Source organism: Geotrypetes seraphini, chromosome 1, assembly GCF_902459505.1.
Source record: "Geotrypetes seraphini chromosome 1, aGeoSer1.1, whole genome shotgun sequence".
In the NCBI taxonomy this organism is placed as follows: Eukaryota; Metazoa; Chordata; class Amphibia; order Gymnophiona; family Dermophiidae; genus Geotrypetes; species Geotrypetes seraphini.
Window position 1 is genome coordinate 179428033 of NC_047084.1, and position 27326 is coordinate 179455358.

Below are 27326 nucleotides of genomic sequence, written 5' to 3' on the forward strand. Positions count from 1 at the left end.
GGTGTCAGTCGAGTTGACGTAGCCATCGTAGCGCAAGCGGGCGTGGGGTATGGCACTCTAACCTTAATCCATGCCTTTTTGTGTGGATTTGCCAGATGAGGAGCAGCTGTGTTCCATGGGTCATGGAAGGAAGGGGCAGGAGCTTCGGGATCAGCTTCTCTGGAGTCCTCAAGTCTGTAGCACCCTAGAAAGCCAATCTTCATGGAAAATATCCCGTCTAGAGGCTGCACGCAATGAGGGGATGACATGCAAGTGAATTGGAGAGGTGCTACCTCCCCAGTCAGGGGTCTTGCAGTTGTCCTTGGGGCCTTCTGTCTGAGGATTCTCAGATTTTGTCAGTCTACTGTGGAAAGCCTTCTTAATGGGCCCAGGAAGTGCTGTGCTGCCTGTGACTGCACCCGTGCTGATACACTGGAATTCATGTCCTAAGCAGATCTCTCTGCCTCAGAAACATGCTGGCTCCTAGTATTAGAGTCCATTCAGATCAGAACTGGGAGTATTGGAAGTCCCTTCCCATACCTTTAATATCATAAGGCTCTGCTGCATCCTTGGATGATTTGGGGTCCTTTTCGGGGACAGGAGGTCAGGAGACTGTGGTGTCAGTTGATGACGGTGATGAACCCTCAGTGCGCCATCTTTTCAAATCAGCTTCTGTTTCACATGCATTTATGACACCCTCTGTGCATTGGATTGAGAGAACATCTAACCCAGCTCCACGGGGAGAACATCTTTAAACCTACCAGAGACTTTTCCATTCTATGGACTTTTACAACAAAATTCAAATTCTGACCAACCGACTTTCCTGCCAAAATTTAAAATGGTGGACTGCCCTGTTCCCAATCAGGTCAGTAAATCCCACTATTTCCAAAGTCACACTGCAGACTTCAGAGCATACCCTGAAGAAAGCCACAGCATGATGGCTGGAACGTTGGTTTCTACCTGACAAAGACACAGCAAGATCCGGAAACCTGCAACAAGCACAATGCCAGCTGCTGAAACCCTGAGAGAACATGTATATGTTGTCTCCAAATGCTTGTCTTGGAGCAGCCAAGAGAGTATGAAGATAATTGGTTTTTGGCTGTCAATCAAGTACAGTAAATGATGCGATAGCTCATTATGATAAAACTTGTAGGAGAGCCTATGCCAGCTGTATAAATGTTAGTGCTGGTTGCACTCAAGTGGCTTGTTTGGCTCTACCTTTGTTTGTATTATGTTTCATGGTGTTTAATTAATTGTCTTTGTTGCAGGGCAGAAAAAACTTGACTTGGTCAGAGATTTCCCAGTGCCTTCCTTGTTATTTCTCCTTTATTAGGGGTGATCACCTGCTTTGGTACAAACTGATGAGATGGGGCACTGCCCACTGACACAAGGAGGCAGAGCCAAAAAGCTGTGGATGATTCCTTCTGCAAAACTTGCGAGTAGAGGTGAATAACCTATTGGTCAAGACTCCAGTTTCTTTATACTGGAATGAAGATTATCAGGGTAAGAACCTAAACTTCCCTTCCCCTCTCTGCTGCCCCTTCCCCCGACAGTCCCAGTCTGGCATGGTGCTGATCAGAGACAGAATAAAAGGAGAATGGCTGCACATTGGGCCACATCTTCCTCCTCTGCCATTTTGGCCCTGAATACAACATTTGTACATAGTGTGACAAATCCAGGATGAGTTCAGGGTTTTCTCCCTTGAATAGCCAGGATTTGCACAAAGTTATGTTTGAGGTTCTGTTCCTTTAAGGCACTCAGATTCTAGAGGCAGGGACGTTTTGCTTGCTTCTTAGTATGAGATGCCTGATACTATTTTCCCACCCTGGCTTAGGGAGTGTGGCCTAAAGCTGCTTAAAGTCAGGCTCAGGTTACAAAGGAAGAGGAGGAGGAGCAGGGAAGGGAGAACTCAGAGCTTCAGAAGGAGAGTATCCGAGCAGGTAGACCAAGAGCCCAGCTAGGCACCAGCAGGAACTGCCTACTAAAGCTATACCAGCAGACTGGGGTATGCAGGAGGTGGGTGACATTCCTCTTAACCCAGCTACTGAATTTAACTCACTATCAGAAGCTATGGTAATTGGAGAAGGCATATTTGAGTTCCCTGAAGCTATAGAGGTTTTGCAGATTGATTGAGCCTGTAAGTCAGGGGTGCCCAACGCGTCGATCGCGATCAACCAGTAGCTCAGGAAGGCAACTCGAGTCGATCGCACTCGTGTTGCCGTCCTGATCTACGGGCCGATCAGCCTTCCTCTCCAGTGTTCTCCCTAGGGCCTTTTAGCTGGGCGGTCCGCCCAGCTGTCATCTGCCGCTGCTGAACATTAAAAAAAAAACGGCTTGGAGATTTCAGCCCCTAGCGAACTTATGCTCCGGGCTCTAACGTGTGCGTGCCGGCTTCTCTTTTCTTCCCTCCGAAACCGGAAGTTATGTCCGGGGGGGGGGGGGGGAGAAGGGAAGCCGGCACGCACATGTTGAGAGCCCTGAAGCAAGTGTTCGCTACGGGCTAATGCGGGAGACAGGTTAGTGAAGCATTTGTTCTTGTTCCTGCCGGGTCCTGCCTACTTTCTGTTTCCGCGAAGGCAGGACCCGGCAGCATTTCCCCCAATAGGTTGATCACGATCTTGGGCTGATCAGCCTTCCTCTTCCCGACGGCAGAATTGACGTCGGGGAGAGGAATGCTGGTTGGCCGAAGCAGGGAGAGCTTGGGGCCTGTTATTGGTGGTGTTTGGGTCCTGGTCCCCGATGGTAATGGCAGTGGCAGTGGCTTGGGGGAGGGCAGGGAGAAAGAAAGAAAAAGGGCAGGCAGGGATACAGAAGGAAAGAAGAGAAACAGAAAAAAATGAAAGGGAGGCAGAGAGAAAGAAAGGGCAGGGAAGAGGAAGGAAAAGTTGGGGGGAAGGAATGAGGTCTGGAGGAGAAGCAGCATACAGGCTAAAAGAAGGGAAGAAAGATTGTATGCACAGTCAGAAGAAGAAAGTGCAACCAGAGACTCATGAAATCACCAGACAAGGTAGGGAAAATGATTTTATTTTAAATTTAGTGATCAAAATGTGTCTGAATTTATATCTGCTGTCTATATTTTACACTAAGGTCCCCTTTTACTAAACCGCAATAGAGGTTTTTAGCGCAGGGAGCCTATGAGTGTCGAGAGCAGCGCTGGGCATTCAGCGCAGCTCCCTGCGCTAAAAACTGCTATCATGGTTTAGTAAAAAGGGAGGGGGTATATTTGTCTATTTTTGTATGGTTGTTACTGAGGTGATAGTGCTTAGAGTCATCTGCTTTGACCTCTTTGAAAAACCCTGGAATAGGAATGATGATTAACATTTTCTATGCATACAGTGTGCTTTGTGTTTTTTTTTTTTAATTTTATTGTTGGTAGATCATTTTGACTTGGTCATTTAAAAAGTAGCTCGCAAGCCCAAAAAGTGTGGGCACCCCTGCTGTAAGTTATGTTCCTTTCTCATTCTACTGACCTGCTGACTAAGAAAGGATTTGTGTTTTGTAACATAAGAAAGCACAGTGTTTTGGAAAAGCACATACAGAAGCAAAAGTATTTTAATTTGTTTCATGTTGGTAGAAGGGTACTTTTCCGTCTGTTCTGATTATTGTGCTCCATTCAGCTGTGTTGCTCAGAGTGGTTGCCATGGAGACCAGTAGCAGATTGAGGTTTGCAGGTTGGGAGCTGAATGCTGTCCTGTTTGCTGCTAACGTTTTCCACCATTCTCTGTATGAATCAATCTATATGGGGTTTAAAGCTGTTTAAGGATATCATAACACTTCTAAGAAATATACTGCCTGTTTTTGTCTGCCAATTAAGAACTGTGGCTAAAAGCCTGGAGCACTCCTGTTTCACTGCCTGAGTGTGGGGGAGGTGCTGATAAGAAGAGCTGGCAGAGACTGCCTGAAGCACGATGTGTGCAAGCCAGATCAGCAACAAACCCAAGCTGGAATGTACAAACCAGAGCATAGCAATTTTGGTGAAGCATTTACTTTATATTATTGTGTTACTTTTTGGACTTTATTCTGATCTTCCCAATGAAGCTAACTGGGACAGTCTGGTCAAGTTTCATTTTTGTTCAGAGACTGAGAACTATGTATTGCATTTGAACTGTTTTGGCAATACTCATGACAATTGTTAATTTATGAAAACTTGATTTGGCCAGTGGCCGGAATAAATCTTTATTTTGTCCGCCATTCTGACTGGGTGTCTGTTTGTCGAAAGAAAGTCTGCTGTACTTACCTATACCTGAACTGTTAGTTCGGTAAAAGTCCTGAAGGGGACCCTCAAGCTATAGAGGGCACGCTGGAGAGAAGATTGTCACAGCCCAATGCACTAACCAAGCTGGTTAGGCGCCTAGGGGTGACAAATTGTCCATGTTTTTTCCCCAGTTCTGCTTGTAAAATCATTAGGAGCATATATTTTTAAATGCCCAAACTTTTTTTTAATAAAATAATCAATGAGTTTTTACATCATAAATTGTAAAACAAAGGAAAAACTGCATAAATGATGTACAAGATGCCAAGTCTTTAATAAATAAGCAAATATAAAATCAGAAATATAAAATCAAAAATATAATCATAAAACAGTTTGTATCCACAAGGGTTGGTGAACCCGGACCTGCCAAAGTCCGTGTTTCTAAGAAACGCTCCTTCCTCAGGGGTCCTAATGTAAGCAATTAGATATGTATGAATGAATGTGTATGTATTCAATAAAAATGGCGACAGCAAGACTATGTGACCAGATCATCCTATGAGTGATAGTGGTGAACAATTAAATATATGATTAAATACATGTATATTCAAAGGGATGGTGACAGTAAGACTATGGACTCCTTTTACGAAGGTGTGCTAAGCGTTTTAGTGCACCCGCCAGATTAGCACACGTTAGCCAAAAATCTACCGCCTGCTCAAAAGGAGGCGGTAGCGACTAGCGCATGCGGCAATTTAGCACGCACTATTCCGCGCGCTTTTGTAAAAGGAGCCCTATGTCACCGATCCTGTGAGTGATAGTGGTAAGAACATCACAAACCATGTGTATAGGTGTGGTGGTAAGCTTCCAGGTGGGGGTGTACCATGGCTCGGTATAGCAGCATGATAAACTTTTCAGATCTGTTTGTGATCCCCTTCTTAATTATTCCTAGCATTCTGTTTGCCCCTTTTCGCCGTTGCCGCACATTGTACGGACGGTTTCATTGACTTGTCTACAAATACTCCCAAATCTCTTTCCTGGGGGCTCTCTCCGAGTATAGCACCAGACATCCTGTATTCATGCATATGATTTTTGTTACGTTGAACCTCATTTGGCATTTCGCGGCCCATTCCTTGAGCGTATTTATGTCTCTTTGTAGGTCTTCACAATCCTTTTGTGTCCTCACTACTCTGAATAACTTTGTATCATCCACAAATTTATTCACCTCACTCATCATGTCAATTTCTAGGTCATTTATAAATATGTTGAAGAGCACAGGCCCAAGCACCGAACCCTGCGGCACTCCACTAGTGACGCTTTTCCAGTCCAAGTACTGTCCATTCACCCCCACTCTCTGTTTCCTATCCGCCAACCAGTTTTTAATCCACATGAGTATATCACCCTCGATTTCATGGCTTGCAGTTTTTCAAAGTAGACGTTCATGAGGAATCTTGTCGAATGCCTTCTGAAAATCTAGATATACAATGTCGACCGGGTCACCCTTGTCTTTCTGCCCATTTACTCCTTCGAAAAAGTGCAGCAAGTTCGTCAAGCAAGATCTTCCTTTACTGACGCCATGCTGGCTGGTCCTCATCAGTATGTGTCCGTCAAGGTGATCGATGATACAGCCCTTTATCAGCGCCTCTACCGTCTTTCCCAGTACCAAAGTCAGACTCACCAGTCTGTAGTTTTCCGGATCTCCCTTCGAACCTTTCTTGAAGATTGGCATAACATTCACCACTTTCCGGTCTTCCGGAATCTTTCCTGATGTGAGTAAAGTATGAGCTGAAAACAAACAATGATGTGCTGGTGAATAGTGGGAAAACGGCGAGATCGAGGAAATGCTTAGAGAAAAATTAAAAATACAGCCAGTACATAACGGAAAGCTGACATTTATGGGTGAAATACAAGGCATGCTGCGCAAAATGAAGTGACGGTCTGAGTGAACTGAATTACAGGGGAAAAGCTTTGGGAAACACTAAGTAGTGAATCACTACCGAAAGAAGGTATATATAATACATATTGCGCAGAAACAAAAATTTGTGTACTTACTGGTGTGGTGAATGGCTTTGAAAGCGAAGTGGGCTCCTACAAGTTGCAGGAACAGTAGCGAAAGTGAAAAAATGCCACGGGAACAATGTGGAGATAAATCCTTGTGACGTGATGATGTATACTTCTGCGTTAAAGGGAAAGAAAGAGCCGGTGGTATTGGGAAATGTAAGGATGATCTTGATTGTGTCCAAGTTGATGTTAGGGTGATATTGATTGGATCCAAGTAGAATATGGTATGAAACATGTTCGGGAAAAATGCTGAAGTGAGTTGGCATGTTGTATAATGCGGTGTGGAGAACCAAATGATAGGGAAACCTCACCGAATGAACAACGTTGATGAGGATTGTGTATAGTATGTGATGAGTGAAAGAAAGGCAGCATGTGAAAGTGTGATTAAAACAAACAAAAAAAAGGAACATATTGGTGAATTATGAGATGACTAATGAATAGAGGGCTATCTATGTGAATTGAAAAACATTGCATAAGTAATATCACATCTTGGGTGATCAAAAACAAGCCTATGTAAATAAAAACCGTGCTTGCACAAAAGACTGCTCGAATACATAGAACCATGGCATGAAAACCTTATGCATAATATGATCAAGAAAAAATAAATAGTGACATGGGCAAGCAGTATTGCTCTGTGATTATGGACAACTTGAGTGGATAAGGAGCTGACACGTTTGTCCAGAGATACCCTCAGTGTGTTGAAGTAACGTGAGTGTGCCACAATGCCTCGGGGAAATTACATTACACTTGAGTGAATCATATTCAAATATAAACCTCATGTCATGTTGCTGAATGACACATACTGTAAACAAACATTGCAAAATAGGAAAACAGTCGCATACATAGATGATGTCTAAATATAATTAACAAATATATCATTGATAAAAATATCAATAAAAATACATTAATAAGTGCTTCATATAAATGAATGGACAAAATTTAAAATATGAATGTGACATTGCATTACTGATGAGGCAGAGATAAAAATGGTATTTTGATCTATATATGTGAAATTAAAAAGCATGAGGGGAACATTGAATGAATGCAGGTATGGAAATGGAAACAATATCACATCTAAGTAAAATAACTAAAATAAACTTGAATGTGCATTAAAAACTGAATATGTCATGTTATGGATAGGCTAATTGGACAGAACGCTAGGGACACAATAGGATAGCCAAACCACACTAGTTGGCAAATCTGTGTTGGTGATAATGCCATATGAGTAAAACCAAAAGCATCCTGAAGAATTTGGTCACATAGCAGTGAATGTAAAACCAATAAAGGAGAATGGACAATGAGCAATGAGAATGAGACATGACAAATGATGCATGGCTGGCATATGTGCCCAATGAGGTAAAAAAAACTTGAACGATATAAAAATGTTAAAGAAAAAATGGATGATGAAGGTGCCTAATGGTATTTAGTGAACAAGAGATGCTGATTACATGCACATAAAAAGGCATGGAAACAGGTGATCCAAAACTAAAAGTAAAATGTTATGAACAGAGTATTTGAATCATAAGAAAGGATGAAAGTCTATTTCTGCATTAAGACCTGCTGGTATGATTGTGTTAATTTCAAAAATAGTTCTCTGTTCCGTTTGTAAAAGTATTTGGCTAATATCGCCCACTCTCCATTTGGTTTTGAAAGTTCTGAAAACAAAGAACTTAAAATCTTCTATAGTATGATTGAATTCCTGCCAGTGAGACACAAGGGGGGGGTGCAAAGCATATGCCTCTCAGAATACAGCTAAGGTGCTCTATGATGCGTGTTTTAATCTTGCATTTTGTTTTTCCCACATATAATAAGCCACAAGGGCAGATGATGATGTAAACCACAAGATCGGTATTGCATGTGTTGCTGAAGTTCAGTCTCTAACTTTTGCCTGTCCTTGGATGATTAAAGGTGGAGATGCTCATGGAGTGGCGGCACACTGAACAGGTTCCGCATGGTTGATGTCCAGAGTGTGCTTGTGAAGGATTGCCAGGTTGAGCTCTTGATTGATTGGAAAAATTAGAAAGTATAGATGGGACCAGTTTGTCATGTAAATTTTTGTTGTGGGAAAAAGCAATAAGGGGTATATGACTTTTGAAACATTTATATAACTCCAGAATATGCCAATTTTTTCTGATGATGTTGCTAATGTCTTGTGAAAGATGTGAGTGTTTTGATGACACAAATGAGATTGGCAGGTTTAGAGGTCTTGTTTCCAGTTTTTAACATATCTTCTCTGTGATGAAGCTTTGAGCATTTGTAACATTCGCCAATGTCCTGTAGTGGATATCCCCTTTGTACAAATCTGTGGGACATAATGAGGGCCTGCTTTTTGAATTTTTCCATGCTGGAACATAATCTCTTGAAATGTAAAAATTGACTGTACGATAAGTTCCTTTTATGGTGTTTCTGATGGAAGCTCATATAATGAAGATACGGTAATCTTGTGATGGACCCTTTCCATAGAATGAAGATATCGTCAATATAGCATTTGTATAGTCTTAAGTTCTTCTTTAAAGTCATGGGTCTCTAAGAACCGTTTCTCAAAGTCTGCCACATAGAGATTGGTGATATCTGGCGTCATGGATGCCCCCATGGCGGTGCCCTTGATTTGTAGATAGAATTGGTCTTGGAAGCAAAAGTAGTTTTCGGTTAATACTATTGTAGCAAATGTAATGATAAGCCTATTTGGAATGCGAGTTTCGTTATCTCTGTTTTGTAAAGTTTGTTCGATCACACGTATTGCAGACATTTGGAGGATATTAGTATAAAAAGACTCTATGTCTAGGGTCACTAGAATAAGATCCTCCAAGTCACCATCAAATTCATAAAGGATTGTGATCATGTGTGATGAATCGCGAACATAGGATGGTAGGCTGGAACGAATGGACGTAGGAAGTAATCAACGAAGTCAGACAGTGGTTTCAGTACTGAATTATTTGTGGAACTGATGGGTCTTCCTGGGGGATTGGTAATAGACATGAATTTTAGGAAGAATGTATATAGTAGGGATTACAGGATTTTCTTGGATTAAAAATTGTTTTCCCTTAAATGTGAGGAGACCTGTTTTGTGTGTTATTTCTACTGGTGCTTTAATTTCATCCTGTGATCTCTTTGTGGGATCTTGATACAGAGGTATGTAAAAGGTGACATCTTGTATCTGCCTATGTATCTCATTGACATATTTTGCTCATGATCCATGACAACAATCCCACCGCCTTTGTCCGCCGGCTTGATCACGATTCTAGTGTTAGATTTCAATTCATTGATGGACGTGATTTCCTGTTGCTGTCACCATCCCTTTGAATATTCATATATTTAATTATATATTTAACTGTTCAACACTATCACTCACAGGATCATCTGGTCATATAGTCTTGCTGTCACCATTTTTATTGAATACATACACATTCATTCATACATATCTAATTGCTTACATTGCTTACATGTTGGTTCCGGGTTCACCAACCCTTGTGGATACAAACTGTTTTATGATTATATTTTTGATTTTATATTTCTGATTTTATATTTGCTTATTTATTAAAGGTTTGGCATCTTATACACCATATCTGCAGTTTTTCCTTTGGTTTTCGATTTGACATATTACTGCAGTTTTATTGGATTGTATTTTGCTTGTGTTTGCCTCTCGGTTTTTTATACATCATAAATTGTGCCATGATAAGTCAAACCAGAGGTCTATTATTCCAGGGCTGCTGTTCAGTACTAAGTGTGACGATGAGTAATCCAGCTTTGTGTGATCAGCATTTACTGCTTTGTAGATGGCTGCTATATATTTTATTTGCATTATAAATTTTACTTTTTTAAACCATGAATCGTAGTCCAGAGTCTGATGAGCATGTTAATGTTGCATTAGCTGAGTCACACTACAGGCTTTTCATTAATTATATTAGATGCAACTTACAACAAGTGTGGACAGGAAGAAAAATTTTTCATATATCCAAATATTAGTTCATTTTATTTATTAGACTTATGTCTCATAATGCCCTGAGATACAACCAGCATAATATGCAAAGTAATGAAACAGGCAAACAAATAACCACAATAAATCAACTAAGATATAAAATAGGTAGACATAAAATGAAGCAATTATAGAAAATGCATTTTTAAATATACACTAGGAACCAGGTGTATCAGGACAATTTTTTTTTTTTATTTATTTATTTATAAATTTTCAAATTTACAATTCAAGATGAAATCTTGTACAGAAAGTGATTACATCAAATGAACAAAGAAATAAACCTCATAAATTTACTTGGACTTGAGAGATTATACAAATTTTCATTTTCTATGTAAATTTATGAGGTTTGTATCAGGACAATTTGAACAATATAAGCATTACTGGTCAAGCATCTGACAATAGAAAATGCCTTCAGCTTATGAAGTGTAATGGAGATCCTATTTCCACTCATATTCTATTTTGCAAGTATGATTGCTGTTCTGTAGTAGTTCCAAACAATTTTATAATCAGAACCATCTGTTCTTTCCGTCTTCCAGGCGTTTTGATCTTGGGGATTGGGCGAGGGTGGGTTGGAAAGGAGAGGAAAGGGATTTAGGCACACATCCATGCCCACCTATGTGATTAAACTGAGAAATTTGGAAGAAGCTGCAGTTACAGTGTTGGCAGTCAGAACTGGAAGAGGTGTAAAGGTTCAAGAGACAAAAATAGAACTAGAGTTAAAATGTTCTAAAGACTGAGAGCTCCTTTTACGAAGGCGTGTTAGGGCCTTAACGCGTAGAATAGCACGTGCGCTAGCTGCTACTGCCTCCTCTTGAGCAGGCGGTAGTTTTTTTGGCTAGTGCATGCTAATCCGGTGCATGCACTAAAAACGCTAGCACATCTTTGTAAAAGGAGCCCTGAGTTAATGGGTTTAGATATCTGAAATATAAGCTAATGCTATTCGTTTAACTGCTTAAGTATAGCTTTAAGTGTATGAAACTTTTGAAAGTGTTTATGACAAATGGTCTTATGACCAGGCCTATGTACATAGTTCAAATAAACCTATTAGCCAACCTTGTTCCTGGGGGAGAGAGGAGAGAAGAGGGTGAACCCACCCATTACTTCTTTTCCCCAGGTAGAGGCACTAAGCCCTAACTGAGTGAGGGACTGACGGAAACTGCCTTTCAGGGATTCCAGTCAGGTCAGGCCCTGGACCCAGAGCCACCCTGAAGGGGGCTTTACATGTGCATATGTAGTGGAATGCTTTTTTTGTTTGGGGGTGGGGCAAAAACTCTGTCCAAGCTCCACCTCAGGCCCTGCCCCTATAATAATAGTACTTATTGTAATGCCTCTTCCATTCATTCTTCATATATATATATATATATACACAATATGATCTGATTAACAATACAGAATGGTAACCGCATAATTAAAATGCACAAAGCACACTGTATGCAGATACAATTTTAATTATCATTTATATTTTGCTTTTTTCAGAGAGGTCAAAACAGATGACTTTAAAATATGTAATGTCACCTCAGTAACTGCTACAGAAAACTCTCTTTCAGTGCCAAAGAAGTACACCAAGAAGTAATAGGTGGTATATAAAAACCTTAAATAAATACAAAACCCTGCAAAAAGCATAAGAATAGCAATAGTGGGTCAGACCAATAGTCCATCTAGCATTTTGTGAAGCTACTGGGAAAAAGGTGCTGCGATGTCTGAAATCCAATATTGGAACAAGATTTTCTTAACTAGTAGAATTACCAGGTATATGAACACTCATTGAGGAAGGGAAAATCCCACGTTCAATAATGCCCTCTGATCCCCCCCAAAGTAGCAATCCTTAGTCCCACGGAATGGTCCTTTTCACAATTTGTTCAAGGAGGGGAAGAACCTGGAGCCACAGTTCTGTGGTTGGGAATTCCAAAAATAGATGTACAAAAGTACAAGAGAAAGGAAAATGATAAAACCAGAGGGCATAATTTGAGTTTGAGGGTTGGTAAATTCGAGAGTAATGTTAGGAAATTCTTTTTTACAGAGAGGGTGGTTGATGCCTGAAATGCACTCCTGAGGGAGGTGGTGGAGAGGAATACAGTGACAGAGGATCTCTAAACAGAAAATAATGGGTATATATTGAAGAACTAAGGCCAGTACTGGCCAGACTTGCACGGTCTGTGTCCTGTATATGGCCATTTGAGTTGAGGATGGGCTGGAGAGGGCTTTGATGTCCAGGATGGTTTAAATGGGCTGGAGTGAGCTTTGATGGAGATTCCAGTAGATGGAACCTAAGCACAGTACCAGGCAAAGCACTGGGTTTCTGGCCCAGAAATATCTAAGTAAAAGGACAATTTAAATTAAATCATTAATTTATAGAGCGTGGATGACCATTTTGGTCTTTATCTTCTGTTATTTACTATGTTACTATGTAATTTCTTAAAAGATATAACAGTCCTTACAAATGTCTGTTTGTGCCAAAACTAAAAAAAAAACTTTGAGAGACACTGCTTTAGCCTTAGCAACTGCAATGAGAATTATATCCGAGTGGTAAGTAGAGATAGAAAAGTTTGAATCATATGGGAAGATGAGTTGGGACCCAGTGAAGCAACCTGAGGAAAGGAGTAATGTGGGTTTAATGACCCTGATGGAAAATGAGGTGCACATCAGCGTTCTGAACAGATAGAAGTGGAGAGATATGGAGTAGCGATACACCGGTGAGAAGCACATTGCAGTAATCCAGATGAGAGGTGATGAGGGTATGGATAAGTGTTTTGGCTGTGTGCTCTGAAAGGACAATATGGATTTTAGCAATATTATAGAGAAAGAAATGACAAATTTTGGCAGTCTGTTGGATATCAGTGGAAAAGGAGATTGTGAGCTGACGAGACAGGAAGAATGAGGGTATTATTTACCGCTATAGAGAACAGGGGAAGGGGAAAGGGGCGGGTTTAGGAGGAAAGATAAGGAGTTCATTCATGGCCATGATCGCAGAAAGAGGAAGACAGGCAAAAATATCTGGAAAAGTTAAGAGAGGCTGGTCATGTAGTCAGGATAGCAAAGATGCAAATGGAAGAAAAAATAGCTGACACAGTAAAACAGAGAGACAAGACATTTTTTAGATATATTAGTGATTGGAAGAAGTGTAAAAGTGGCATTGTGAGACTCAAAGGTGAATGGGAGGAATATGTAGAAGCTGATAAAGAAAAGGCTGAATTGCTTAACAGATATTTCTGTTCTGTATTCATGGCTGAAGCACCGGGAGCAGGACCGCAGAAGACAAACATGAATAGGATGGAGGAGTAATAGACCCTGATCAATTTTCAGAGGGTTGTGTTTGTGAGGAGCTAGCTAAAATAAAGGTAGACAAAGCAATGGGGCCGGATGGTGCACATCCGAGGGTGCTGAAGGAACTTAGGGAAGTTCTGGTAGTTCTGCTCACTGATCTTTTCAATGATCTAGAGTCGGGAGTGGTACCGGAAGACTGGAGAAGGGCGGATGTGGTCCCTCTCCACAAAAGTGGAAGTAAGGAAGAAGTAGGGCATTACAGGCCGGTAAGTCTGACTTCTGTGGTAAGCAAATTAATGGAAATGCTTTTAAAACAGAGAATGGTCAAGTTTCTGGAATCCTGTGGATTACAGGACTGGAGGCAACATGGATTCACTAGAGGTAGGTCTTGTCAGACAAATCTGATCAATTTCTTTGACTGGGTGACCAGAGAATTGGATGTGGTGTATTTAGATTTTAGCAAAGCCTTTGACAGTATTCCACACAGACGTCTGATAAATAAACTTAGTGCCCTTGGGATGGGTCCCAAAGTGACAGGATGTGTCAGAAACTAGTTGAGTGGAAGGCGACAGAGGGTAATGATCAATGGAGATCGCTCCGAGGAAAGGAATGTTACCAGTGGTGTGCCTCAAGGTTCTGTTCTTGGGCCTGTTCTTTTCAACATGTTTATAAATGATATTGCTGAAGAGTTGTCGGGTAAGAATTGCCTCTTTGCGGATGATACCAAAATCTGCAATAGAGTAGACGCGCCGGATGGTGTGAATAATATGAAAAAAGACCTGACGAAGCTTGAAGAATGGTCTGAAATTTGGCAGCTAAAATTTAATGCTAAGAAATGCAAGGTTATACATTTGGGCTGCAAAAACCAGAGGGAATGGTACAGTTTAGGAGGTGAAGAACTTATGTGCACGATGGAAGAGAGGGACTTGGGATTGTATGTGATGATCTTAAGGTGACCAAACAGGTTGAAAAGATGACGGCGAAAGCTAGAAGGATGCTAGGTTGCAAAGGGAGAGGTATGGCCAGTAGGAAAAAAAGAGGTATTAATGCCTGTGTTTAAGACTCTGGTGAGACCTCATTTAGAATATTGTGCACAATTCTAGAGGCTGCACCTTCAAAAATACATAAAAAGGATGGAGTCGGTCCAGAGGAAGGCTACTAAAATGGTGTGTGGTCTTCATCATAAGGCATATGGGGACAGATTTAAAGATCTCAATCTGTATACTTTGGAGGAAAGGCAGGAGAGGGCAGATATGATAGAGACATTTAAATACCTACATAATTTAAATGTGCATGAGTCGAGTATTTAATTTGAAAGGAAACTCTGCAATGAGAAGGTATAGGATGAAGTTAAGATGTGATAGGCTCCGGAGTAATCTGAGGAAATCCTTTTTTACAGAAAGGGTGATAGATGCGTGGAACAGTCTCCCAGAAGAGGTGGTGGAAACAGAAACTGTATGAATTCAAGATGGCCTGGGATAGGCACGTGGGATCTCTCAGAGAGAGAAAGAGATAATGGTTACTGTGGCTGGGTAGACTAGATGGGCCATTTGGCCTTTATCTGATGTAATGTTTCTATGTTTAATTTTAGATGGTGGTGAGACATGCAGATAGCAATGTCAGAGAGGCAAGCTGAGACACCAGATTCCCATAGAAATTTCAGGCGTAGAGAGGTAGATTTGAATCATCAGCATAGAGGTGGTACTGGAACCTGTGGGATGAAATGAGAGTACAGAGAGAAGAAATGTAGATGGGGGGAAAAATTAAGGTCCCAGGAGAGATCCCTAAGGTTCGCTGACCAATAGCGGAAAGGCAGAGGAAGATAAACATTTAAATATTTGTTTTAATTGTTGCAACAAAAAAAAATAAATGACAACTGAGGAAGAAAGAAAAACTAAATACTTGTAGGGATGTTGTTTAAATAAGGTACATTAAATATAAATGAATAGCAACCTGCACAGAATTCAGTTCAAATTCTCTGTTCTGCAGAATCCCCCCTGAAGCAGAAATTGTTACACTTATGTTATGAAAATGGCTTTTAGTCACTCAAAAATCCATATTAGATGGCCGGCTAACAAGGTAGATGAGCTGGAGGAATAATTGGAGTCCTGATTTATAAATGTAGAGAGGAATTTCGTAGTCTAGACCAGTGTTTTTCAACCGCTGTTCCGCGGCACACTAGTGTGCCGCGAGATGTTGCCTGGTGTGCCGCAGGGCCGCCGGGCCCGGAGCTGATAGGGGGCCCGAGGCAGGGGCGCCAGTAGCTCGCCAAGGCAAAGTGAGTCGATCACCCAGGACTCACTTTGTCTTGGCGATCTAATCTATCGAGCCGATAAGTCTTCTTCTCCCCGACGTCAATTCTGCAGTCGGAGAGGAAGTTCGGGCCAGCCAATCGCTGCCTGGCTGGGCGGAACTTCCTCTCCGATTGCAGAATTGACGTCAGGGAGAGGAAGACTGATTGGCCCGAAGCAGGGAGAGCATGCGTCGGCGTCGGCTTTGGGGCCTGTTATCCATTGGTGGGTCCTGTTCCCCGATGGCAGCGGCAGTGGCAGTGGCTTGGGGAACGGCATGGAGAAAGAAAGAAAGGGGGCAGGCAGGGAAACAGAAGGAAAGAAGAGAAACAGAAAAAAAGAAAGAAAGGTCAGGGAGAGAGCAATGTTCCCTCTAAGGATTGATGAGGTGTGTGCAAAAAAAAATATGCATGAGCGACAAGTTACATATTCCACAAATTTATGAGCAGGCACGGAGGACGCATTTGTAAACAAATGTAGTTTATCCTTGTACTCCTTATGTATTTTTAATCATCTATGGATATGTTTGTATGTTTATTGTTCAAATGGTTTTATTTATTTCCCAAAATTTATTTTTGTTATACACATTGAAAATATTTGATATTGCGTTTAAATCAAAATCTCAATAAACTTGAAACTTGAAATGAGTGCCCATGAGATTGTGGGAGGGTTAAATACTCAAAACTTAGAAGAATAACAATTTACTTAAAGTTTTTGCTTCTCCAGCTTTCTGGTATCTTTACATAATGCAGTGGTGTACCTAGCATATGTAACACCCGGGGCCCATCATTTTTTGGCACCCCCCCCCCCATCTGTACGAAAAACATGATTTTTAGTAACAAGCCACACGTCACACGTCACCTAGGAAAAGGCAGCATCTTACATATTGCAGTGAACAGTACATCAATACACCCATTGTAAAACTAAACAAGCCAGACCAACACAGATCAATCCTACACCGTCAATCCTAACAGAAAACTATGTCTTTCGAACACACAGAACACACCTTCGCCTAGTATGGAATATGTAATCACAAACTAACCCCTCCCATAGACAAAGGTTAAATTGAACCAGCAAGAAGCTGGACTCTGCATACAATGCTTCACAGAAACAGTGACACATGTCTCCTAAAGCAATAAATAAATAGAAATTTTTTTCTACCTTTGTCTTCTGTGGTTTCTGCTTTCCTCATCTTCTTGTAACTCTCTTCCTTCCATCCACTGTCTGCCGTCTCTTTTCCCCTATATGGCATCTTCTCTCCTTCTATGCCCCTTCCAGAAACTGTATGCCTCCCCCTTCCATCTCTCCTTTCACCCCCATTGGTCTGGCATCTCTCTCCTCTCCTTCCCTCTCCCACACCTCTCCTCTGCAATCCCTTTCCCTTTTTTCCCTCATTTCCCTTTTCAATTTATTTTCTGCATCTGTCTAGATTATGTTCTTACTACTCTCTCATCAATGTTCTTTTTTACTGTCTACCTAAAGCTTGCCACCTCTTTCCCTCACCCCTCCAGTGTTTCCCTAACTCAATCCTTTTCTCCCCATCATGTGTCCTCCTTTTATTTATCCCCTCCTTCCATCATATACCCTCTTTCTCCAACCCTTCCATCTAGTACCTTCTCCTCTCTCTGTCCACTTATCATCCAGCATCTGCTCCCCTCTTTCTCTCCTCCCATTTCCTTCTGGCATTTGCTCCCTTATCTCTCCCATCTGCACTTCCATCCAGCATAGGTTCCCCACTACCATCCAATGTTTGCCCTTTCTCCCTCCATCCACCCCTCTTCAATCAGCATCTTCCCCCTTTCTTTCCCTCCAATATCCTTCCCCCTTATGTCTCTCTCCTTTCTCTGTACATCAATTCCATCAGCACCACCCTTCCATACCACCCTGCCCCCTTTCTTTCCCTCCACCACTCTTCCATTCCAGCAGTCCTGCTCCTTTCTCTCCCTTCATGCAGCAAGGTCCCGCGATGATTGTAGCTGCCTGCTGCCAATCCACCCCACTCTGACATACTTGCTCTAGAGCGGACTCAGCAGCTGCATGCTGGAAGGGCCCACGATGACTCGTCTGCTGGCTCTGCTCTGGAAGAAGTAAGTTACGTTGGAGGGGGTGGGCCCGGCAGACACAGGGAGTTGCGGCAAAGTCCCGCAATGATTGTGTCTGCCGGGTCCACCCCCTCCGACGTAACTTACTTCTTCCAGAGCAGAGCCAGCAGACGAGTCATCGCGGGACTTCCCCACACCTGCTCCCCCAAAATTGCCATACTTCGGTTCCTCTTTTTTCTTCCTCCCTCCCCCCGCGGGACCCTGCAGCACCATCAACTCTTACTCCCTCTAACGCCGGCCCTGCAGCTCCGGACTTCCCCGCACCTTCCCCCCCCCCCCCGATCGCTATTATTTTAAATGTTATAGCGGCGGCGCTGTATCCATCAGTGGAGACGTCTAACCTCGGCCTGCCCCGGAACTCTTACTGCAGCAGCTGCCCGTCTAGGCAGGAACAGGAAGTCACTGTTGCAGTAAGAGTTCCGGGGCAGGCCGAGGTTAGATGTCTCCACCGCCAGGGTCGGAAACCAAACCCCCACCCCGACGTCCGATTCCTCCCCCAGCCTCCCCTTACCTTTGCGACGCGTGTGTGCGCTGTGACGAGAAACTTGTGCGCTGCGATGTAATATTTTGTGCGCCAGCGCACGCCAGCGCAGCTTAGCGGGAACACTGCGAGAGAGGAAGAAAAAGTTGGGGGAGGGAATGAGGTGTGGAGGAGAGAAAGCATACAGGCTGATAGAAGGGAATAAAGATTGGATGCACAGTCAGAAGAAGAAAGTGCAACCAGAAATCACCAGACAAGGTAGGAAAAATGATTTTATTTTAAAGTTAGCAAAGTGGAGGCAGTATTACCACAGTTTTCAAAGGAATTTGCCCAAATAACTTAATAGTTAACTGGGTAAATTCCCAGAGATGAAAACTTCCCTTCACTTACTATGCACAGTTCTGAATTTATATCTGCTGTCTATATTTTACAATATGGTCACCTTTTACTAAACCGCAATAGTGGTTTTTAGCGCAGGGAGCCTATGAGCGTCAAGAGCAGCGCTGGACATTCAGCGCAGCTCCCTGCGCTAAAAACTGCTATTGTGGTTTAATAAAAAGGATGGAGGGTATATTTGTCTATTTTTGTATGCTATAAAAACCAAATACAGAGAGAGACTGAGAGCTGTTGACGAAGAGCTACGTGTGTGTCTTTCTTCGATTCCAGCCAGAATATCAGCTTTGTGTTCAGCCAAACAGGCCCAGGTTTCGCATTGAATAAAGTATTTTATAATTTTTATAATTTTTATTTCGTAATAAAGTAATTATAAAATACTTTCTTTGTGTTTATTTGATTCCTATTCAAGAGAATTACTTTATATATAGTCAATATAGGCAGAGAGTTAAATTTTTTAACATTTTCTAATGGTGGTGTGCCTCGTGATTTTTTTCATGAAACAAGTGTGCCTTTGCCCAAAAAAGGTTGAAAAACACTGGTCTAGACCAGTGTTCTTCAACCACCGGTCCACAGGGTCGGCATGCGTATCAGGCCCAAAACTGTGTTCTTCAACTGTGCGTTGTTAATAAGATTATATTGTGTGTATATATGAAAAATGAATGGAAAAAATAGTGTTACAATTAGGACTATGGGGGCAGGGTCTGGGGTGGAGATTGGGTAAAGATGGGCAGGGTCTGGCCCACAACTTAGGCCAGTGTTCTTCAACCACCGGTCTGCAGACTGATGCCGGTCCACAAAATAATTATTTTATTTCTGCCGGTCCATAGGTGTAAAAATGTTGAAGAACACTGGTCTAGACTCTAGATATCCTTGTCGAGGGTAAGCACGGATTCGCTCTTTGTTTCGTATTGCAATCCATTTTACTGGACTTGAGAGCTAATGAACCGCGCTTTCAAAGAGCGGGATTGGTAGTGGCTTCCTTTTAGCTTAGTCACCTTCCCCCGCAGCAGATGCTGACAGAGGGCCTAAACGTGTCATTCCTCTTTAACCCCTGCCTCGAAGGTAGCTCCTAGTAAGTGGGCTGGTACAATTTCCTGCTGGTGACATCAGCGAGCGAGCAAGAAGTCCGCAGCGGCTGAATCGAAAATGGCAGCTTCCGCGTCTGCTGTAACAGCAGCGGGAGGAAGGCCACGGCTCTAAAGTAACAAGAGAGATTTTGGCTTTGAGATACTCATGGATGACTCTTCGGATCCTTATTTGCCGTACGATGGCGGTGGAAACAGCATTCCTTTGCGAGAGCTGCATAAACGAGGTATGACTGAATCGAGATAGAAACTGGAAGAATTCGCGTTCAACTTGTCATTTTGTGGGCTCTCGTGTGATATCTATCCTGTAGGAGAAGACTGTAACCCTTCCAGCTGCCCTTTTCTCAGTCTTTAGATTAGACGGGCTTTTGGCTAGTAGCAGCTCAGGATTCCATCCTCTGTAGAGCAGCAGGCCAGCGTTCAGATCCGTCCTTTCTCCCTTATCCCTCGCCAAGAAAATCGAGTTTGTATCAGGGGCCGCTGTCGCCGTGATCAGAAATCGTCTTTGATCCCTACAAAGAAACAGCTGTAAAAAAAAAAAAAAAAGCCTTTCATAATGAGAACATTTCAGTTATCAGGTTGACTTTCAGATAAAATTTCTGAATATCTATTTCTTGAAGGTGTGAGACAACTTGTAGTAATAGAGGTTTATTTTATTTTTATTAGTTTATTTTGTTAACTGGATGTATGATCATTTTATCTGAACTGATCAAATAGATGTTTGTTTAAGGTTAGGTTATGCTTAGTTTCACATTCACTTGTTTGTATATCTCTTTTAATCGTTAAGGCCATAAAATGAAAGTACAGGTACTGTAGTTTTGAGAAACTTTTCTGTGCATATGGTCAAACTGGTGGGCTATTTGGCCTTTATCTGCGGTCATGTTTCTGTGTAATAGTAGATTTCATTTGAAATGTGTAAAGTTACTCATTAATTTTTCCACTGTAGATCCTGCAGATTCTTTTCCTTTTTAAAAGAAGTAATTAAGTCAAGGGATTGTTCAAAGAGCACCCTGTACAGCCTTTGTGTTAAGGTGAAATATGCTGCTTTATGGAAACCTTGTTAATGCATTCTAAGATATATGTGGATGAGTATATATGAGTGTTTAACATAACTGTAAAGTTTTGTTATTGAGATGCTGGTGCATCTTGATTTACACAAAGTTGCTGTTCATATACATGTATACAGTTTCCAAGGGGGCATGTCAAAAAAGTATGCCTGTATTTCTGGTTTTGTAAAAGGCATTTACATCTGCTCCAAGGCAAGGGCTTTGCACGAACAATTGAGGGGGAATTTTGCTTATTTCGGTGCTATTTAAAGCAACCTCAGAAATGATAATTAAAAGGTTGACTTTGGCATTTTAATTGGCTCTTCTTGGATATTCAGGGTTTGTTTTTTTTAACCCAGCCAGTGACATACCTAGCATATGTGGCACCCGGGGCCCATCATTTCTTGACACCCCCCCAATCTGTATGAAAAACATGATCTTTAGTAACAATCCACACGTCACACAAGAGTGTACCTAGGAAAAGGCAGCATCTTACATACTGCAGTGAGCAGTACATCAATAAACCCATTGTAAAACTAAACTAGCCAGACTAGTACAGATCAATCCTACACAGTCAATTCTAACAGAAAACCATGTCTTTTCGAACACACAGAACACAGAAAACACCTTCGCCTAGTATGTAATCACAAACTAACCCCTCCCCATTTTACAAAACTGTAGTGTGGTTTTTAGCCATGGTGGTAACAGCTCAGATGCTAACGCTAAAAAAAGCTCTACAGTTTTGTAAAAGGGGAGACAGAATAAAAATATGTAGACAAAGATTAAACTGAAGCACCAAGAAGCTGGACTCTTCATACAATGCAACACCACAGAAACAGCAATGCATCTCCCCTAAAGCATTAAAAAAAAAAAGATTTTTTTTTTCTACCTTGTCTTCTCTGTTTTCTGTTTTCCTCATCTTCTTGTCACTCTCTTCTTTTCATCCACTGTCTACCCTCTCTCTGCCCCTTCTATATGGCATCTTCTCTCCTATTCCCCTTCCAGAAACTTTATGCCTCCCCCTTCCATCTCTGTCATAGGGGAAAACACCCTCCAGGGATTCAAGACAAAGTTAGACAAGTTCTTGCTGAACCAGAACGTACTTAGGTAGGGCTAGTCTCAGTTAGGGCGCTGGTCTTTGACCAGAGGGCCGCCGCGTGAGTGGACTGCTGGGCATGATGGTCCCTGGGTCTGACCCAGCAGCTGCAATTTTTATGTTCTCCCTCCCCCCCCCCAATGGTCTGGCATCTCTCTTCTCTCCTCTTCTTCCCTCTCCTATCCCTTCTCCCCACTTTCATCAGCATCTGCTCCCTTTCTTTCCCTCCAACCCAATTCCATGCAGTATCCTTCCCCCTTACGCCTCTTTTCCCTTTCCCTGCACACTAAGTCCATCAGCATCTGCCCCCTTTCTCCCCCATCCACCACCCTGACTCCCTTTCTTACCCTTCACCACACTTCGATACCACCCTGACCCCCTTTCTCACGCTTCACCACCCTTCCATACCACCCTGACCTCCTTTTTCTCATTCTACCACCCTGCTATTCTTCTTTCTCTCTCCATTGAAATCAACAAGGTCCTGTGATGAGTACTTCTGCTGCCGCTGCTTCGGAAGAGGTAAGTGACGTCAGAGGGGGGCTGGGCCGACAGACGCAGGGAGTTGCGGCAAGGTCCCGCAATGACTGCGGCTGCCGGTCCACCTCCCTCCGATGTCACTTACCTCTTCCGAAGCAGCGACAGCAGAAGTAGTCATCGCGGGACCTTCGTGCACGTCAGTGCGGCTGCCAACTCTGCTCTGGAATAAATACGGCAGCCGCGCTGAGGTGCCGTTTTCAGCAGCGCGGGAGCTTCTGGACCTGGCCGGCTGTGCATCCCCTTGGAGTGTGCACCCGGGGCGGACTGCCCCCCCCCCCCCTGCTCCCCCTTGGTACGCCACTGAACCCAGCAATTAACACACATTCAAAACCCTGAATGAAGCTGCTCTTTTTTTTTCCTATGTATTGCTGTCCAAAATGGCTGTTATTGCAAATGTAGATTGTATCACATAGAGCAGTGATCTTCACTAAGTTTTAAGCGAGGACCATTTTGGGTTCAAAAGGGCTGAAGGAGAGCCAGCAAATATTACATTACATTACTTTACATTAAAACCCATAATTTCACCCTATTCTTATCTCCTAAAGACCTCCACTTCCCTTTGGTAACTCTTTACCCAACATATATTACCTTAAAAATTCTATGTCATCGCTTATTCTATTCCTTCAAATTTTGAATGTAATTTTTGTTTTCGTTCGGATGTAATCCGCCTTGAACCGCAAGGTAATGGCGGAATAGAATCACTAATGTAATGTAATGTAATTACATTAGGGATTTCTATTCCGCCATTACCTTGCAGTTCAAGGTGGATTACAAAAGAATTATCAAGGAAGTAATATGTTCATACTTTGGACCATGACACAATAACACTTCTTAACATTAATTCCTACCAGAACACCTGGCCTTGATCACACATGCAGAACATATAAGAAGGGAGTGTTATGGTCTATAGTTGAGACACAGAGTATGAGAGCTTCCAATATCATAAGGGGTTTGATAAGTTTAGAGTTGTAGACACGCTTCCAAGGTTCTAAAAGTCCTTAGGGAGACAATAAGGTCCTGCTAGACATAGGAAAAGTAATTTCTCTACCAGCAGTAAAGAAGTTTTAGGTAACCATCCAGACTATTTTGTGGTACCAAAAAAAAGGTCTGAACTTTCTACTCCAAATATTGGACCTCAAGCGAATGAACAAACACGAGGTGAATCAGAAATTAAAGGCAATTGTTAAACAACGCAATAACCGGAACAGAGGTAGCAAAATGCAACATATGTACTTGTACATTGCCTATTGGATCATTCGTTCATGCCCAGTGCAGTGCTCAGCCTTTAGTCGTGTGGCAACCATGAGGTCAGAAACATGGATGCTCTTTTGCAAGATTGTAACATCAAAGAGCAACATGCAGCAGTGCACTTTCTTTGCCCAGAGGGAGTGAAACCTGTGGAAATTCACCATCAGATATTGACTCAGTATGGACAACGCACCATGAATCAATGAAAGGTTTATGAGTGGGTAAAAAGCTTTAAAGCGGGAAGAACAGGTGTAACATCACGCATACAAGAGCACATTGATAAGGTGGATGCCTTGATTAGAGAAGACTGATGAATAATGGTGTCTCAATTGGTTGCAAATTTGAATATCAGCTATGGATTTACATTTTCCATAATGCATGATGACAGTGTTTAATGGGTTCTCCAACAGCTTACTGATCTGCACAAGCAACAGCATGTGGAGGATGCAACCCAATTCCTGTGACAGTATAGAGAAGATGGAGTATTCTGGAGAGAATTGTCACTGGCAACGATACATGGGTGCATCACTGTGACCCAGAGAGCAAAAGACAAAGCATGAAGAAGTAAAGGAAGCGGTGTTCACTTGGCTTCAGGGGCAGCTGAAAAACTTCTTTGCAGGAATGCAGAAGTTAGTCGAACGATGCAACAAATATATCATCTAACTTGGGGACTATGTGGAAAAGTGATATGTCAAATTGCTCACAGTTACTTCTATTAAAGCCATTAAATGTATTTTCCCTTTACTTTTTGATTTACCCTCGTATGTGGTATAAGAACTTTTATTCTTTTTCTTATTAAGCACTTATTAAAGAAAACAATATAGCCCATATCACTAGAAGAAGAGAGAAACAAGGTGAATAATATACAAGAAATCAAGAATCACATCCTGCCTGATTAATCCTATGGTGAAATAGAAAAAATAACTCTTTATGATGGTAGAACATTAACTTCCCTATCTAATAGGTGTCTAAATGATCTGGTGCAAAGAAGACATATTTAATATCAGTTAATGTGATTATACACTTGGAAGGGAATTTCAAAAAGAAAATAGGCTCTTAAAGCTAAAGCCCTAGGTTTTAATTGAAGTAATTGTTTATGCCTCAATTGACTTACCCTAGAAACATCAGGAAATATTTGTAATTTCCCTCCATAGATCAGGAAATCTTTCTTCTTAAAGTAATTTTTCAAAATATTAGTCTTATCCAGCTCTGAAGCAAAGGAAACCAGGAGAGTGGAAAGCCATTAAATTCTCAATCTCCTCAATATAAGAACAAAAGAATAGCCTTACTGAGTCAGACCAGTGGTCTGTCTAGCACAGTACAGAGCAAACAACGAAAAAGGAACCAACAAAGTCTGCAGTCAGGAATACGAAGACAAACCAAAGCAAGGAAAACTGCAGACGTGCATACAATGATGCAGGCAAAATTTAATATGACAATAGATAAAATGCGGTTGAAAACATCACCTAAAGGCAAACAAACCATAGGACCCAACACGGTCCGTGTTTCAGAAAACACGCCTTCATCAGGGGTCCCAAATGGAGAAGGAATCAGTTAAAACCGCAGAAATAAGTGTGAAATAAGTCTGTGCATGATCAGTCTAGCACAGTAACCTGTCCTCAAGGTGGCCAAATCCAGGTCACTAGTACCTGGCAAAAACCCAGAGTAGCAACATTCCATGCTCAGGGCAAGTAGTGACTTCCCCCATGTCTATCTCAATAACAGACTATGGACTTTTCCTCCAGGAAATTGTCCAAACCTTTCTTAAAACCAGCTACACAATTACATTACATTGGTGTCTTCTATCTCACCAATAACTTTCAGTTCTAGGCGGTTTACAAACAAATTGGCCTGGGTATTCCCATAGAGATTGCAAGGTTGATAGATAGAATATTCATTGGGATCTGGGGAAGAGTTGAGACGGTTTAGTTCATTTGACAAATTTTTGGAATAGCATGGTTTTCAATTCTTTCCTGAAGGTTTTGAAGTTGGGCGTCATGGTCAGCAGGTTGGAGAGAGGATGGCTATCCACTCTTACCATAACCTCTGGCAATGCAATGCATTACAGAGCTTAACTATTCTCTGAGTAAAATAATATTTCCTCATGTTGGTTTTAAAACTATTTTCCTGTAACTTCACTGAGTGTTCCCTACTCTTTGTAATTTTTGACTGTGAAAAATAGATCCACTTGTTCTACTCCACTCAAAATTTTGTAGGCTTCAATCATAGATCCCCTCAGCCATCTCTTTTCCAAGCTGAAGATCCAAAACATTTTTAGTCTTTCCTCATATAAGAGGAGTTCCATCCCCTTTATCATCTTGGTCGCTCTTCTTTGAACCTTTTCTAGTGCCGCTATATCTTTCTTGAGATAAGGAGACCAGAACTGAATGATGTACTCCAGATGAGATCACACCATGGAGCAATACAAAGGCATTATAACATTCTTAGTCTTGTTAACCATCCATTTTTAAAATAATTCCTAGCATCTTGTTTGCTTTTTTGACCACCACCACACTGGGCGGAAGGTTTCATCGTATCGTCTACAATGACACCCAGATCTTTTTCTTTGGTGCTAACCCAGGAGGTTAGCAATTTCATGTTTGAGACCTTTTAGTACTCTGGGATGTATACCATCTGGTCCAGATGATTAATCACTTTTTAACTTGTTGATTTGGCTTAGAACATCTTCCAGATTCACCGAGATTTCTTTCAGTTCCTCCGCATCATCACCCTTGAAAACCATTTCCGGTTCAGGTAGATCTCTTATATCTTCTTCCATAAAGACCGATGCAAAGAATTAATTCAGTCTCTCAGCTATGGCCTTATCCTCCCTGAGTGCCCCTTTTGCTCCTTGATCATCCTATGGTCCCATGGATTTCCTTATTTATTTGTTTATTCAATTTTCTACACCGTTCTCCCAAGGGAGTTCAGAACGGTTTACATGAATTTATTCAGGTACTCAAGCATTTTTCCCTGTCTGTCCCAGCGGGCTCACAATCTATCTAATATACCTGATGGGTTTTGAGGAGTAGTGGCTCGTGGCCAGCAGGGGGTGCTGTTTAATGGGACGATATTGAGGTCAGAAGCATGATAGTGCAGTATTTTTGTAGCGCCAGTTTTTTCGTATGATTCTGGGTAATTCTAGTTAGACAAACATCTGTGTTAGTTAAGGACCACGCCCAAATAGAAGCGTACGAAAAACAGGTGAATAAAACATTTAAATATAATGTAGCTAAGGCCAGAGAAAAATATACTAAGGATTAATATAAGGAAAAGAATGGTGTTTTTTTGTGCACTTTGCTGTTTGAGCTAAATCATGGTGGAAATCATGACTACATGAGACATGGAGTCCAGTTTAGATTCTTTGTATGTGCTATAACTGTCCTGTCTTAGGCCAGCATCTTGTGCCAGTGAATAGTTTCTGTTCTTTGTTCAGCTTCCCGCCTTTAGCCTCGTGGTTCTAATTGAAAACAGATGTGCTTAGACCAGTTAGGAAAAAAAAGCATATTAGATTCCATATTCCAAACTGAGATATAAAATGTATGAAGTATGAATGGCCAAGATATGAATGAAATTAT

The 27326-nt window shown here is 41.8% G+C and overlaps 1 protein-coding gene across 6 annotated transcripts in view; it reads left to right on the plus strand.

Annotated features, from left to right (window-relative positions):
- CLCN3 (chloride voltage-gated channel 3) overlaps window positions 1–27326 on the plus strand; it is a 190404-nt gene that overhangs the window by 66565 nt on the left and 96513 nt on the right. Inside the window, exon 1 of one of the 6 annotated variants that reach the window (XM_033942342.1) lies at window positions 19761–20048. The exons of 4 other annotated variants lie outside the window; for them this stretch is intronic. In XM_033942342.1, the coding sequence (XP_033798233.1) occupies window positions 19970–20048 (79 nt within the window). In that variant the 5' untranslated portion in view covers window positions 19761–19969. Of the gene's footprint in view, window positions 1–19760; window positions 20049–27326 lie in introns of those variants that run through there. One more of the 6 variants, XM_033942313.1, reaches the window with a different exon arrangement.